The 15,752-nt window shown below is 43.3% G+C and overlaps 1 protein-coding gene across 7 annotated transcripts in view; it reads left to right on the plus strand.

Annotated features, from left to right (window-relative positions):
* The window catches only part of CKAP5 (cytoskeleton associated protein 5), a 109,858-nt gene that overhangs the window by 91,071 nt on the left and 3,035 nt on the right, over positions 1–15,752 (plus strand). For all 7 annotated transcript variants that reach the window (XM_013994362.2, XM_021085233.1, XM_021085234.1 and 4 more), the window contains exons 33-42: positions 20–192; positions 1,369–1,542; positions 1,760–1,880; positions 10,382–10,561; positions 11,736–11,923; positions 12,446–12,521; positions 13,252–13,440; positions 13,533–13,670; positions 14,103–14,186; positions 14,278–14,437. In XM_013994362.2, the coding sequence (XP_013849816.2) occupies positions 20–192; positions 1,369–1,542; positions 1,760–1,880; positions 10,382–10,561; positions 11,736–11,923; positions 12,446–12,521; positions 13,252–13,440; positions 13,533–13,670; positions 14,103–14,186; positions 14,278–14,437 (1,483 nt within the window). The remainder of the gene's footprint in view (positions 1–19; positions 193–1,368; positions 1,543–1,759; positions 1,881–10,381; positions 10,562–11,735; positions 11,924–12,445; positions 12,522–13,251; positions 13,441–13,532; positions 13,671–14,102; positions 14,187–14,277; positions 14,438–15,752) is intronic.

A 15,752-nucleotide genomic window follows, 5' to 3' on the forward strand; every position in this document is an offset into this window, starting at 1 on the left:
ATTTGACCTCTTTTGACAGCTTTCTGAAAAGGATATGAGCATGCTTGAGGAGAGGATTAAGCGGTCAGCAAAGAGGCCTTCTGCTGCACCAATAAAACAGGTGGAAGAGAAACCTCAGCGTACACAGAGCATGAGCTCCAATGCCAACATGTTACGCAAGGGACCAGCTGAGGACATGTCCTCCAAACTCAAGTACGTGGATGGAGATTGTTGTCAGAGCATCTCTGTGGACTTTGCCTTGTACGCTCAGAGCTTATCCTGTAACATAATCTTGAGTTCTTGTAGCCATTATCATGCATGACACAGTGTCTGAGTAAATGTCTTGTAATCAAATGTTTAATCCTTCAGTTTTCATTGTCTTTGTCTCAAAACCACTTCTAAATAGTCTTGTGCCTTCTTTCACTGCTTTTCCGTGGACAGAATTATGTATCGCACTTATAGGATGTAAGTACTGCCTGCTAATTTCTCATTAGCAGGGCTCTTATATCTTTCTAACTTCTGACTTGGATTCATCCCCTCTGGAGGACAATTGGCGTAGTTTATAACCAGGGTAGAGGGTGTCTGAGTAGCCCATGAATCAGGCCTTCCCTGAAAGTCTACTGGCTAGCAGAAGTGTCAACTCAGTGTCATGTAGCTAAAATATTGGTTCTCCTTCTTGTGTTATGTTCAGTCATGCCCAGGTTCCTATTCCTCAGATAAGGCTAAGTAAAATGCATGCAACCCAGAATTGACTCAGAGACTCAAAAAACTGCCTTCTAAGCAGGACAGCTCTATTTTGGGTTGTATCATGAGTATAATTTTAAGCAATTTGGATTTGGAAACCGTGAATATCTATTTCTTGAGTGTAATACTGGCCCTGACCTGTCAAGAGTGAATAGTCCTAAAAAGAGGTGCTGATTGTCCCTCAAGTATAAAATTTACTGAATACTGCGTGGGATGATGCTTATAATCAGAAAAATGTGGACACTGGTTAAATTGGTGGACAAGATCCAAGCAGTCTATATATTTCTTAAATTTGCCCAGAAGTAGTGAGCTTTGCGTCAATATAAATATTCTTTATTATTTACTGCCTCAACTGGAATAATAGTACAAGGTTTGCTGGCTTTAGTGAACTAGGGAGAATATTTTTAACTTGGCAGTACTCTAAGAACAAGTTAAAGTAATCTGCTCTCTTGGGATATTCATGAACCAGTGTTGTTGTTTCCCATTGAAGGCACTTGCTTAAAGTCAAGGACTTAAAACATTCAGGGGGGCTGAAACCAGAAGTTGAACATCTGTCTTGAAGCTTTGGGGCAGCTGGCAATGCTACTCTTGCCCTTTGGTTGACAAATCTCTTTTAGTTCAGGAGCCTCCTTTTGCTTCCCTTAGCCAAGCCCGAAGCATGAGTGGGCATCCCGAAGCAGCCCAGATGGTTCGCCGAGAATTCCAGCTGGATCTAGATGAGATTGAGAATGACAATGGCACAGTCCGATGTGAAATGCCAGAGCTCGTTCAGCACAAACTAGACGACATCTTTGAACCAGTCCTTATTCCTGAACCCAAGTAAGTTAACCCATTTCATTTGAATATAAGCAGTTAATGATCATCAGGAGGTGTATGTCAAAAAGACCTCTCTGCAGTTAGAAGTTTTAGAACAGATTACTATCTGACTAATAGCTTTTCTTTATTAAAACTTTGATCTAGTGGGAATTGCATAATTCCGGTTCACTGGGATACCTTGTAATAAAGATCGACTGTTTCCCTTTGCTCTGCTCTCTAGGATCCGGGCTGTTTCTCCACACTTTGATGATATGCACAGTAATACAGCATCCACAATCAATTTCATTATCTCCCAAGTAGCCAGTGGTGACATCAACACAAGCATCCAAGCTCTGACACAGGTAATTCCACTGATGGCAGTGGAGGCTGTAACAGTGATGGCTACACACTGGTCACAGTGTTAGGGGAGGCAGGCAGGGTTCAGTACTGCCCTGAGGGAAAGTGCACAGAGACCACTCACAGTCATCACTTGCCTCATAGGACAGAGCTCTAACAAGGCAGTTGTGTTCTATCATGGGAGGCTGGAAAATAGCAATGAATAGGAACCAGCTCTTCTGGAACTTACTTAGATTTTAGTGGACAGAGACAAATAAACAAGAAAATATCAGATAATAGTAACTACTGTGTAAATATCATTGAAATGGGGTGTTTGGAGAAAGGGAACTGAGTATGAGTTATTTAGATTGCTGGTTGGGGTTCAAGCAGAAGACAGCCTATATAAAAGCTCTAGGTTAGGAATGAGTTCGATGTGGTCAAAGAAATGGTACCTGCCCATGTGCCTAGAACTTGGTGGGGTGGGTAAGAGAAAGAATAGTACCGAATGAGGTTTGAGAAGTGGACAGAGACCAGATTATGTAGGGCTTTAAAAGCCCTGGGGTAAATTGTTTGGATTTTATTTTTAGTGTGATGGGAAACCGTTAGAGAGGAATTTGAGCAAAGAAGATGCATGTTTTTAAAAAATCATTCTCTTCTCCCTTTGGTTCCCTTCTAAGTCATAAAGGCAGGAGGTGGATAAAACAAAGAGGTGTCTGCCTTGTGGTGAGGGGGTGGGAGTAGAGAGCCATGGCGACCCAGTGTGAGGGTCTCCAAGCCCAAACATTGTGAGAAGGCTGTCATTCAGGAGGGGTGACACAGAGCCAAAGCAGGAAGAGGAAGATGTCCGTGGGGGGAGCTGGTCTGGCATGGTAGTAGGACCTCCGGAGGGTGAGGAGGGTATCAATATGTGTTGGAGGGGAGCAGGGCTGCATGCAGGTGGCTTAGAATGGGGACTCAGAGCCAAAGCAGGAGAGGTGGGTGTGGGGAAGGGCTGGTGGCAGAGATGGGAGATGGCTACAATACAAAGGGCTTGATCAAATAAATAGGAAACTGGGAGCCAGCTTTCTCACTATCAGAGAAGAGTGATACAAATATGGAAGGACATGGAGTTGCCATTGTGGCTTAGCGGGTTAAGAACCCAATTAATATCCATGAGGATGCGGGTTGGATCACTGGCCTCTCCCAGTGGGTCAAAGATCCATTGTTGCCACATGCTGTGGTGTAGGTCACGGATGTGGCTTGGATCTGGCTTTGCTGTGGCTGTGACATAGGCCAGAGGCTATCCCAGCAACTGCAGTTCTGATTTGACTCCTCAACTCCTCGCTTGGGAACTGCCACATACCATAGGTACAGCCCTAAAAAGACTGTATACATACATGTATATATATGGAAGGACAATAAAATGGAATGAACTCTGGTGTTGAACTGGAATTAGATGCACCAGTATGAACTGTGGTTTTCAATATATAGACATGTTAATGTACATGAGTGTGTGTGTTTATATATGGTATAAATAAATGTATGTAAGGACCTGAGAACAGCAGCACCCAAAAGCAAAGAGCACCCCCAGATTCTTACCTTCTGAATACCATTTTCCATTAAAAGAAATAAGAGCTCCTGAAGAAGCGGCAGATGCCAGGCTGAACCAGGGAAAGTACAGCATGATTCTGAAGTAACTTGCGCCACACAACAAGGATAAGCTCAAAAAATTGAGGGACATGTCAGAAGGCCATAAAAGCCAAATAGAACAGACTCCCGGTTTGCACAGAGCACAGTTGGAACATCAAAATTAATAATAATAGTAATGAGTCATAACCCATAAACTGAATACAATTCGTAAATTTATTGAATTTAATAAAATAGGAAACCAAAAGTCCGTGCACATATAAGCTAATTAAAAATTTGAAGAGAAATGGAATATTTACATAGTTTCATAGTATCTCCCTGTGAGACAAAGGACAAGTATATTAAAAGTACCCTAAAATACAAAATACCAAGAATAATTTGACAGTAGAGAAGCCTAGTAGATACCACCTTGACTGATCTAAGTAAACAAATATCCGGAAATGAAATCATGTGCCACTAATGGGATTCAGTGGGAATTCAGCATCACTTTGCTGACATTTCTCATGTCATCTAATCATGAGGAAACATCAGACACATGCAAATTGAGGAACATTTTACAAAGTCTCAAGATGGATAAAGTCAAGGGAGGACCGAGAATACTGGTCCAGACTGAAGAGAGATGACAACTAAAGACAGTGCATGATTCTAGACTGGCCTTCAGCTGAGAAAATCACTAGGGCAACTGGAAAAAATGAGGTGGAGCCCGAGGATTAGGTGGTAGTAACATCAGTATTCCTGATTTTGATCCTTGTATCATGATTATGAAAGAGAATGTCTGGTTAAGAAGAAATGCACACTGAAGTATCAGAGGGGCATGGACCATCCATTTAACAACTTTAAATGATTCAGGACAAAAAATTTCTTTCATGATACTTCCACCTTTTCTGTGTTTGAATTTTTTGATTATTGGGGAAGAAATCACTCTGGTCACACTATACAGACCAGATTATAGGCTGGGCAAGAGCGGATTCTGGGAAACTGTTAAGAAGCTGTGGCTGAAATTCATGTGAAAGATATGTGCACTAGGATAATCACGGTGGAGGGGAAGAAAAATGGATGGTTTCAGGGTATCTTTCAGAGATAGAGTCCACAGGACTTGGTGATAGATTGAGTATGAAATGTAAGGGAGGAGAGGAATCAATAGTAACTCCTTACTTTTAGGCTTGAACAGTTGGGTGTGTGATGGTACTACGTACTGATGGGGAAGGATGGAGGAAGAGGAGCCTTGAGAGTTACATCTTTGCTGTGTTAAGTCCGAGTAGCTATTAGACATCCCCAGGAGGACAGATAGTTAGGGATGGAAGGGCAGAACTAGAATCCCAGCACAAGGTTTTTGCTCTTTGACAAATAGTCTCCCAAATAACAGTTTAAATGTCAGAAGAAAACAAATGAAGGGGATTCTGGAAGATAGTGAGTTGAATGCATGCATCCTGTTGCTTTTCTCTGTCAGCTTTAGTCCAAACCCATCTGCCTTTTCTGAGCAGAGGAGCTGCTGGGTCAGATGGGTGGTTTGAAGTGTGTAAGCAAGTCTGCATCTCTGTCAGATATAAGTACAGGACTTTCCCATATAGCCTGTGGAGAACCTGAGGACCAATGGTGCAGAGCCCAGGGAAAAGCATCAAAACACCAGACATCCTGAAAAGAGCCCTCTCTTCATCTGTGGAGATTGGTAGGTGCCCTGAAGGCAGGGCAGTAGCGGCCTGTGTGGGTGCTGGCAGGAGGACTGGCTGTTCTCCCTCACTGCTCAGGAGCTATGGGGAGCTGAACAAAAGGGCTGGATTCACCCTCTGAGGCTGGCAGCTCTCTGGCTTTTGTACCTTTAGAGACCAAAGAGTAGAAATGCCTGCTCTTGATAGTTTGCCATATGACTGACAGCTTGCCAGCTGGTATACCACAGGCCTACGAGGGCAGTCTCAGATTGCCGTTGTTGAGGGTTTCCAAAAGGTAGACCCAAAATTGAATCCTGAATATGTAAAGAATAATAACATAACATACCTTAAATGGGAGGAAAAATAAAATAACCAGAACAGCAATGTTCTGGCAAAATGAAATTGCTAAAGGAGAAAAGATGACCACAGTGGGCAAGGGACTGGGGTGTAGAAAGAGTCTTCTAAACAAAAAGAACATGGTTTTAGAATTTTAGAATTTTTAAACTGAGTAGATGGACTGAAAGAGAACAATCACAAAAACCAAGTTAGTGATCTGAATTGCAAGGGTGACAAGATCATTCGCTTTGCAGAAGACAGTCTTTCAAACAAATGATGGTGGGGAAATTGTTCATCCACAAGCAAAAGAATGAAATTGGACTGTCATACCATAAACAAAAATTAACTCAAAATGGATTAAAGACATAAATGCAAGAGCTAAAACTCTTAGAAGAAGGCAAAGGGAAGACCTTCATGAGAGTGACTTTGGCAGTAATTTCTTGGCTGTGATGCTGAAGGCACAGGCAACAAAAATAAACTGAACTTCATCAAAGTTAAAACATTTTATGCATCAAAGGACACTATCACAAGCGTGAAAAGGCAACCTACAGAATGAAAGAAAATATTTGCAAATCATATGTCTGATAAAGGATTAATATCCAAAATACATAAGAACTCCTGTAACTCAGTGACCAAAAAAAAAAAAAAACCCTGTTCAAAAATTGGCGGAGGAGGAGTTCCCGTCCTGGCTCAGCAGGTTAAGACCTGAACTAGGGAAGTTCCCGTTGTGGCGCAGCAATAACGACCAGGAACCATGAGGTTGCAGGTCTGATCCCTGGCCTCGCTCAGTGGGTTAAGGATCCTGAATTGCCGTGGCTGTGGCATAGGCCAGCAGCTGTAGCTCCAATTCGACCCCTAGCCCGGAAACCTCCAAGGCCAGGGACTGAACCCGCCAACATCATGGTTCCTAGTCAGGTTCATTAGCCACTGAGCCATGATGGGAACTCCAACAAAATTTTTAATAAATAATATTAGTATCACAAAATATTGGCTACTTGGCAAGTATGAAACACCCTCCTAAATAAGTCTATGATCAAAAAAACCAAAATCAAAAGTTTTAATAGTGAAGGAAAGCATTTCATTCTAAAACTATACTGAAGTGACTGAATTCAGAAAAATATATTGCCTGAAATATGATTGAAGAAAGACAAAAGTAACTTCATATGTATACTTAGAAATTAGAAAAAAGGAGTTCCCGTCGTGGCTCAGTGGTTAACAAATCCGGATAGGAACCATGAGGTTGCAGGTTTGATCCCTGGCCTTGCTCAGTGGGTTAAAGATCTGGCGTTGCCATGAGCTGTGGTGTAGGTTGCAGACATGGCTCGGATCCCGCATTGCTGTAGCTCAGGTGTAGGCCGGCGGCTACAGCTCCGATTCGACCCCTAGCCTGAGAACCTCCATATGCCACGGAAGCGTCCCTAGAAAAGGCAAAAAGACCAAAAAAAAAAAAAAAAAAAAAAAAGAAATTAGAAAAAAAAAATGAAATTTAAGAGTAGGAAATAATAAAGCTGAAATTCTTGAAATGGATTTTATTTTTTTTCCATCATAGCTAGTTTACAGTGTTCTGTCAGTTTTCTACTGTACAGCATGGTGATCCAGCTACACATACATGTATACATTCTTTTTTCTCACATTATCATGCTCCATTATATGTGATTAGACATAGTTCCCAGTGCTATATAGCAGGATCTCATTGTTAATCCATTCCAAAGCCATAGTCTGCATGTATTAACCCCAAGCTCCCCATCCATCCCACCACTCCCGCCCCCTCCTCCTTGGCAACCACAAGTCTGTTCTCCAAGTCCATGAGTTTCTTTTCTTTGGAAAGGTACATTTGTGCTGTATATTAGATTCCAGATATAAGTGATATATGGTATTTGTCTTTCTCTTTCTGACTTACTTTACTCACTATAAGAGTTTCTAGTTCCATGGTGCTGCAAATGGCATTGTTTTGTTACTTTTTATAGCTGAGTACTATTCCATTGTGTATATATACCACATCTTCTGTCAATGGACATTTGGGCTGTTTCCATGTCTTGGCTATTGTGAATAGTGCTGCAATGAACATGCGGGTGCATGTGTCTTTTTCAAGGAAAGTTTTGTCCAGATATGTGCCCAAGAGTGGGATTGCTGAGTCATATGATAGTTCTATGTATAGTTTTCTAAGGTACCTCCATACTGTTCTCCACAGTGGATGTACCAACTTACATTCCCACCAACAGTGCAAGAGGGTTCCCTTTTCTCCACACCCCCTCCACCATTTGTTGTGGACTTATGAATGATGGCCATTCTGACTGGTGTTAGGTGGCATTTCATGATAGTTTTGATTTGTATTTCTCTAATAATCAGGGATATTGAGCATTTTTTCATGTGCTTGCTGGCCATCTGTATATCTTCCTTAGAGAAATGTCTGTGCAGGTCTTTTGCCCATTTTTCCATTGGGTTGTTGGCTTTTTTGCTGCTGAGTTGTATATGTTGCTTGTATATTTTAGAGATTAAGCCCTTGTCAGTTGCATCACTTGAAACTATTTTCTCCCATTCTGTAAGTTGTCTTTTTGGGTTTTTTGGGGTTTTTTTGTTTTTGAAAGGGATTTTAAAAATAATACATCTAAAAGGCTGGTTCTTATTTTTAAAAATTAAAATTAGGAGTTCCCCTGGTGGCTCAGTGGTAACAAACCCAATTGGGATCCATGAGTACATGGGTTCAATCCCTGGCCTCGCTCAGTGGGTTAAGGATCCAGTGTTGCCATGAGCTGTGGTGTAGGCTGGCAGCTGCAGCTCCAATTCGACCCCTAGCCTGGGAACTTCCAGATCCCAAGGGTGCAGCCCTAAAAAAAGGAGGGGAGGGGCAAAAAAATTAAAATTAAAATCTTTTGTAGTTCCCATCGTGGCTCAGTGGAAACAAATCTGACTAGTATCCATGAGGATGAAGATTCGATCCCTGGCCTTACTCAGTGGGTCAAGGATCTGGCGTTGCTGTAAGCTGTGGTGTAGGTCGCAGACGCGGCTTGGATCCCAGGTTGCTGTGGCTCTGGTGTAGGCCAACGGCTACAGCTTTGATTGACCCCTAGCATGGAAACCTCCGTGTGGCATGGGTGTGGCCCTGGAAAAGACAAAAAGACAAAATAAAATAAAATAAAATTGAACTATTTCTATTGACTTTAGGGATTTTCATAATTTTCTTTTAGGAAAACTAGATACAGAGAAGTGTATGTACTATAAATATTCTTGTGGATTTAACAATGCCCTAAACCTGGAGTTCCCATTGTGGCTCAGCGATAATGAACCTGACTAGTATCCATGAGGACGAAGGTTTGATCTCTGGCCTGCCTCAGTGGGTTAAGGATCCAGTGTTGCCGTGAGCTGTGGTATAGGTCGCAGATGCTGCTCAGATCTGGTATGGCTGTGATTGTGGTGTAGACCAGCAGCTGCAGCTCTACTTTGACCCCTAGCCTGGGAACTTCCATATACTGTTGGTGTGGCCCTTAAAAAATAAAAAATAGCAATGCCCTAAACCTTGACCCTATTTATATACGCATGTGTAGTTGTATATGATTCTGTGAACATCAAAGAATATATGTCAGGGGTTTTTTTGCGTTTTTTTTTTTTTGCCATTTCTTGGGCTGCTCCTGCGGCATATGGAGGCTCCCAGGCTAGGAGTCTAATTGGAGCTGCAGCCACCGGCCTATGCCAGAGCCACAGCAATGCAGGATCCGAGCTGCATCTGCAACCTACACCACAGCTCATGGCAACTCCAGATCCTTAACCCACTGAGCAAGGCCAGGGATCCAACCCACGACTTCATGGTTCCTAGTCATATTTGTTAACCACTGAGCCAGGACAGGAACTCCTGTCAGGTTGTTAGTGTTGATTAAATTGGAAAAAGAGTAAGCCCTCCTCTAAAAATAGGTATTTTTTAATTTTGTCCGTGTTGAAACAGCAGTGTTAAACTGTCCCGGTTATATAAAATGTAAGTGCTTACGAGTATATATGCATAAAGAGATACTTGAAAGTAAGACCATTGGCTTCTTTAGCACCAGGGGGTACCATTCACATCTCGGTCTGTAGAAACAGTGTCCCCTGGAGTGTGCAGTGTGGCAGCCCTGCATGAAAGGATGATTGTGAAGATTGACACGATTGTCTCAGGGTATGATGTATATGATTAGATGCAAACTATTGCATTTGGAGTGGATAAGCAATGAGATCCTGCTGTATAGCACTGGGAACTATATCTAGTCACTTGTGATGGAACATGATGGAGGATAATGTGAGAAAAAGAATATATATAGTTGTGACTGGGTCACTTTGTTCTACAGTAGAAAATTGACAGAACACTGTAAACCAGCTATGATGGAAAAATGAAAATCATTTTTAAAAATGTATATGATCATAAAAATAAAGATCTTTTTACAGTAGTGAATAGGAAATGCATGTTTTTCCATAGTAACATTTTACCATTAGTGACAACCAGTCTGCTGAACCAAAAAGAACCTGGATCAAGATGTGGGAAACTGGGTTTTGAGTTTGAACTAAATAGCCTAATCCTGCTAAGCTTCACTTTGCTTATCTGGTAAATGGAGATCTTACTCTCAGCCCTGTCCACCTCTCAGAGCCTTTGGAATAATCAAATGAGATAATGGATATAAAAACACTTTTTAGTAAATTAGACATTTAATCATGAGGATTATTATTCCCTAGGGGAGATGGTGAGCCTCTTAGAATAGGAACTACAGTTAATTCACCTAACAACTATCTTGCTCAGTAAAAATTTGTCAAATGATTATTTATATGTAGTGACTGGGTTTCTTCAAGGTAAGGTAGTAGAAGTGCTTTGCTTATAAATATTATAGATACTTGCAGGGCCTTCCAGCTACTTAGAGGTATGAAGCTTGGACATTTTTGATTTTTGTTATTAGATCGATGAGGTCCTAAGACAGGAGGACAAAGCCGAAGCCATGTCTGGCCATATTGATCAGTTTCTGATAGCCACGTTCATGCAGCTACGACTCATCTACAACACACATATGGCAGATGAGAAGCTGGAGAAGGATGAGATCATCAAGTTGTACAGCTGTATCATTGGCAACATGATCTCGGTAAGGACACCGCCGTAGACCGCGAGCTTCCTTTCAGCCTCCTTGCCCTGGTTCTAAAGCCTCATTCGCTTCAGTTGTTCAGTGAGTCCTTTGTCATTGTGGCATTTTACATACAAGCTATTGACTACTTCCATTGGAGGCTGGGCAACACTCCAGCTTACCTTTATCGTAAGGACACTTTAAAACAACGTGAAATTCTGCCTCCTGCCAGTTTGTCTCTGCAGCAGCATGGGTTCAATGCCTGACGCAGCAAAGTAGGTTAAGGCATTGCCACAGCTGTGGCATAGATCACAGCTGCAGCTCAGATTTGATCCCTGGCCTGGGGATTTCATATGTCACAGGTGGGGCAAAAACAAAAACTTCTGTAGGAGTTCCCTGGTGGCTTAGTGGTTAAGAATCCAAGTTGTCACTGCTGTGGTGCAGGTTTGATCCCTGGCCTGGGAACTTCTGCATGTCACAGTCACAGCCAAAAAAGAAAAAGAAAAAAAAAAAAAATAAAGGAACTAATGTTGGTCATCACCATGTCTCAGGTGTTCCAACCTGAGACAGGAGCCAAAACGAGTTAATGACTGTAAGCCAGCTGGTAGCATTGTATTCTGTGTCCATGTCAAACACTGAATGATATGGGAGCTCCCACTGTGGCACAATGAGATTGGAGGTGTCTTGGGAGCACTGGGACACAGGTTCAATCCCCAGCCCAGCACAGAGGTTAAAGCGTTGCCACACCATCAGCTTAGGTTGGGACTATGGCTTGGATCTGACCCCTGGCACGGGAACTCCATATGCGTCAGGGGCAGTCAAAAAAAAAAAAAGACTGAGTGATGTGATTTCAAAAAAAAAAAAAAGGAGTTCCCTTGTGGCACAGTGGGTTGGGGGTCCAGCATTGTCACTGCAGCAGTTCAAGTTGCTGCTGTGGTCCAGGTTTTATCCCTGGCCCATATTATAGGTGTGGCCAAAAAAAAAAAAAAAAAAAAAACTTTTATAACAGGAAGGAAGCCCACCAACTAATTTTGGCTATCACTGGAGGTATAGGAGAGTATAGTGATTTTTACTTTTTCTTAATACTCTGAATTTTTATAAATATAATTGTTTACTGGCACACGCCACCTATGTTTATCTTCTTTGCTCTGTACAGTGAGCTTTCTCTTTCTCTAACGCAACTCTGATTGGATAGCTGTTTCAGATAGAAAGCCTCGCCCGGGAGGCCTCCACCGGCGTCCTGAAAGACCTGATGCATGGCCTCATCACCTTAATGCTGGATTCTCGAATTGAAGATCTGGAGGAAGGGCAACAGGTGATCCGCTCTGTGAACCTCTTGGTGGTGAAAGTTCTGGAGAAGTCAGACCAGACCAACATCCTGAGGTACATCTGTACTCAGCATTAGAGCCTGGAGCAGCGTCTTTTTTGTCGCCCCATAGAAACCAGAAGACATTAAATCAGTTGTATGCACATATTTACCTAATAAGTTGATTTATTACTCTTCTCTTAAGAATCAAAGGTGTTCCAACCTGAGACCACAGCTAAAACTAGTTAATAACTCGATAAGCCAGCCAATATCGTGAGTTTTCTAGGATACACAGTAGAGTTTGTCAACTACACTCCTTTTGTCTTGTATTTCACATACATTTCTATCTTTCGCAGCTACTGGAGGCAATGAACAATAGTGACAGGCTTTACCATTTACCAACTGGTGACTCACAAAGCTTAAATGATGTTTATTCTCTTAATAACTGAGTGTCAAGTAATCAAAGACAGTTTCTGATCCATGACCCTCAATCTAAAAGATGGGTAGAGAATATTTACAGTCGGCCTTTCAATTACTGATTCTGATTAGGATGCAGGTTTAAAACTTACTCATGCTGTTGTGTTGGGTTTGTTTTCCAGCGCCCTACTCGTTTTGCTCCAAGACAGCCTGCTAGCAACAGCCAGTTCTCCCAAATTCTCAGAGCTTGTTATGAAGGTGAAGTTGCAATAATTTGATCTCTTTTCTTTCAAAGTGTGAGGAAAGAAGAGTTGGAACTAAGACATAGACTCAAGTCAACCAAGGCACCCCTAAAAAGTACAGTTGCTCTCCATTTTTCCCTTCCTCCAGTTTTTACCCCTAGCTCAGACCTAAAAAATTCCTGGCCTCAAACAGTGAAAAGGAAGAGCTATTTTGTACGTATCTCACCAGTTCTCCTAAAATCAAAAGGCAAGGAGTTTGACAAAGCATATTTCATTTCTTCCTGGGGAAAAAATATATGTAGATTTAAGATGTTTGGGTCATTTTGATGGAAGACTCCAAATGAACATAACATTATAATACTATTGTTACACTGCAATAGTCTGAAATATTTTGTCTCCTCAGTTTAGATTTGATTGGGTAAAATGAACTACTCTACCCTCAAGTGCCAAACAAACCCAAGACAGAACTTCCATGTTTTCTCAACATTTAAGGTCCCATCTCTACAGAGGAGGAAGGAGGAACAGAGATGGTCAGATGAATGACTTGTCATACTTGAGCCAGTGACATGGTTGAAGTGAATAAAATTGCTCACGTTTAGCGACTAAATGTGAAAGAAAGAATGTGCCACATTCATATCCTTGATCATCTTTTAGAAGTGATCCCAGAAGTTGGGGAAATGAGTAGTGACAGAAATTATCCTCATTCTTCAGTGACTGCTTCTGACTTTTGTTTCTTTTTTCAATAGTGTCTCTGGAGAATGGTTCGACTACTCCCTGATACCATCAACAGCATTAATCTGGACAGAATTCTTCTGGATATACACATTTTCATGAAGGTCTTCCCCAAAGAGAAACTAAAGCAATGCAAGAGTGAATTTCCCATAAGGACCCTAAAAACACTGCTGCACACGTTATGCAAATTAAAGGGGCCCAAGGTGAGTAAGAGCTGCCATCGTTCCCGAGGGAGCTTGAGAGAAGGTCATGGGTATGGCGCCGCTGTCACTGAACATGCCCATGTCTCCCTCAGATCCTAGACCACCTAACGATGATCGACAACAAGAACGAGTCGGAGCTGGAGGCCCACCTCTGCCGGATGATGAAGCACAGTATGGACCAGACCGGGAGCAAGTCTGATAAGGAAACGGAAAAGGGAGCATCTCGAATCGTGAGTGTCTTGACCTGAAAGATTGAGGGGAGTGGCTTTGTCAAAGGGATACGCCAGCAGAGCCTTCTAGGGCCTGAGGGAAAGGTCCAGGATTGGCCCAGTCACCTTGAAGTTGTCAAATAGACACTATAACCATATACACGCCTTTTGTCCCTAAGACAGGTTTCTGTGTCTGTGTCTAAGGCACAGGTCCCTGGATGAGTCCACTGAGCTCTGTTTAATTAGGGAAGGATGGGCCAGGTCCTTCCTCGCAGAGTTTAGTTGAAAACCTGAGAGTATTAGTGGTTCTGCTGCAGCCCCTGCAACGCTGGTGCTTCTGTTACCTGCAGGAACATACCAGGAAGGTCTGGATTTTGCGATACTTTGTTCTCATCCATCCACTAGTTCCTAGTAACTCACGTCTAACCAGTCATTCCTTCCTTGTGTCTTTAGGATGAAAAATCATCAAAGGCTAAGGTGAATGATTTCTTAGCTGAGATTTTTAAGAAGATTGGCTCTAAAGAGAACACTAAAGAGGTGAGAGGGAAAGGGTTGACCCAGAGTGGGGTCTGCTTTGTGGAAAAGGGTCCCTAACATTCATCCCCTTCTCTTCCTTTTTGTTAACCAGGGCCTGGCCGAATTATACGAATATAAGAAGAAATATTCAGATGCTGACATTGAACCATTTCTGAAAAATTCCTCACAGTTCTTCCAGAGCTATGTTGAGAGGGGCCTTCGGGTGATTGAGATGGAGAGAGAGGGCAAAGGCCGTATTCCCACTTCAACAGGTATGGTGTCCTCTACTAGCTCCCGGCCTCGGGACCTGAGGTGTGTTTTGGTTTTGTTTTGTTGGTTATAGGTTTTTTGGTTTTGGGGGTGTTTTTTTGGTTTTTTTTGTTTGTTTGTTTTGGTCTTTTTAGGGCCACACCTGGGGCATATCGAGGTTCCCGGGCTAGGGGTCTAATCCGAGCTGTAGCCGCCGGCCTACACCAGAGCCGCAGCAACGCCAGATCGTTAACCCACTGAGCAAGGCCAGGGATCGAACCTGTATCCTCATGGATACTAGTCGGATTCGTTTCCACTGTGCCACGACGGGACCTCCAGGACCTGAGGATTCGATGGGTTTACATTTACATCCACGCCCCTCAGTCCTTCTCAGTCACCAGTGATGCTCACGTTGCTGCAGACAGCGTTCAGCTCTGTTACCTGCCTCAGCCTGTCGTCAGTGTTTGGCAACAGCGCTCTCTCTGCCCTTGGAGCAGTTTCTCCCCCGGCTCTCACCTCTCTGTGCTCTCAAGGTTTCCCCCTCCCTCACTGACCGATTCTTCCTCTCCCTGAATTCCTAACATTGGCGTCCCCCGGCGTTCAGTCCAGGATTATCACTTCTTTCTTACTCTCATCCCCTTAACTAATTTGTCTGGTCTCCTCACTTTAAATACCATCTCTATGCGGGGATCAGCTCAGGCCTCCTTCCTGATCCCCGCTGATAGATGCGTCACATCTCCGGGGGGTTTCTAGGAGATTATAAACTCAACATGCCAGACCAAGCTCCTCAAAGCCCCTCCAAAACCTGCTCCATGTGCATCCTTCTCCATCTCACCGGCCAGCAACTTCGTCCTTCCAGTTTGCTCAGACCCTCGGCTTCTGACTCTTCTCTTCCTCTCTGTCGGAAGTTCTTTGGCTCTACGTGCGACACATAAGCAGAATCCTCCCACACGCCTCATCTTCACTGCCACCGCCCTGGTCTGAACCGCATCACAGCACCATCCTGTCCCATCTCCCCGCTGCCACGCTCCCCTCGCTCTAGTCATTTCCACACGTAGCATCGAAACAAAGCTCCTCGTTTTCCAAGGGCTCTTTCACTCAGCAAAGCCAAAAAACCTTACAAGTAAGGTCTGTGAGGTCCTACACGATGTGGCCGCTGAGACCTCTAGTACCTCCTCGGTCCTGCTCCTTCCCCGGACTTCCACTCCCCTCAGCCCCACCAGCCCCTTGCTGCCGTGGGAGGCCCCAGGCACACCCCTTAGGCCTTCGCACTGGCGGAGTCTCCTGTGCGGAGTGCTCTTCTCCAGGACAGTCGTGTCCCTCACATCTTTGTCACTC

The sequence above is a fragment of the Sus scrofa genome, chromosome 2 (genome assembly GCF_000003025.6).
Source record: "Sus scrofa isolate TJ Tabasco breed Duroc chromosome 2, Sscrofa11.1, whole genome shotgun sequence".
Classification (NCBI taxonomy): domain Eukaryota; kingdom Metazoa; phylum Chordata; class Mammalia; order Artiodactyla; family Suidae; genus Sus; species Sus scrofa.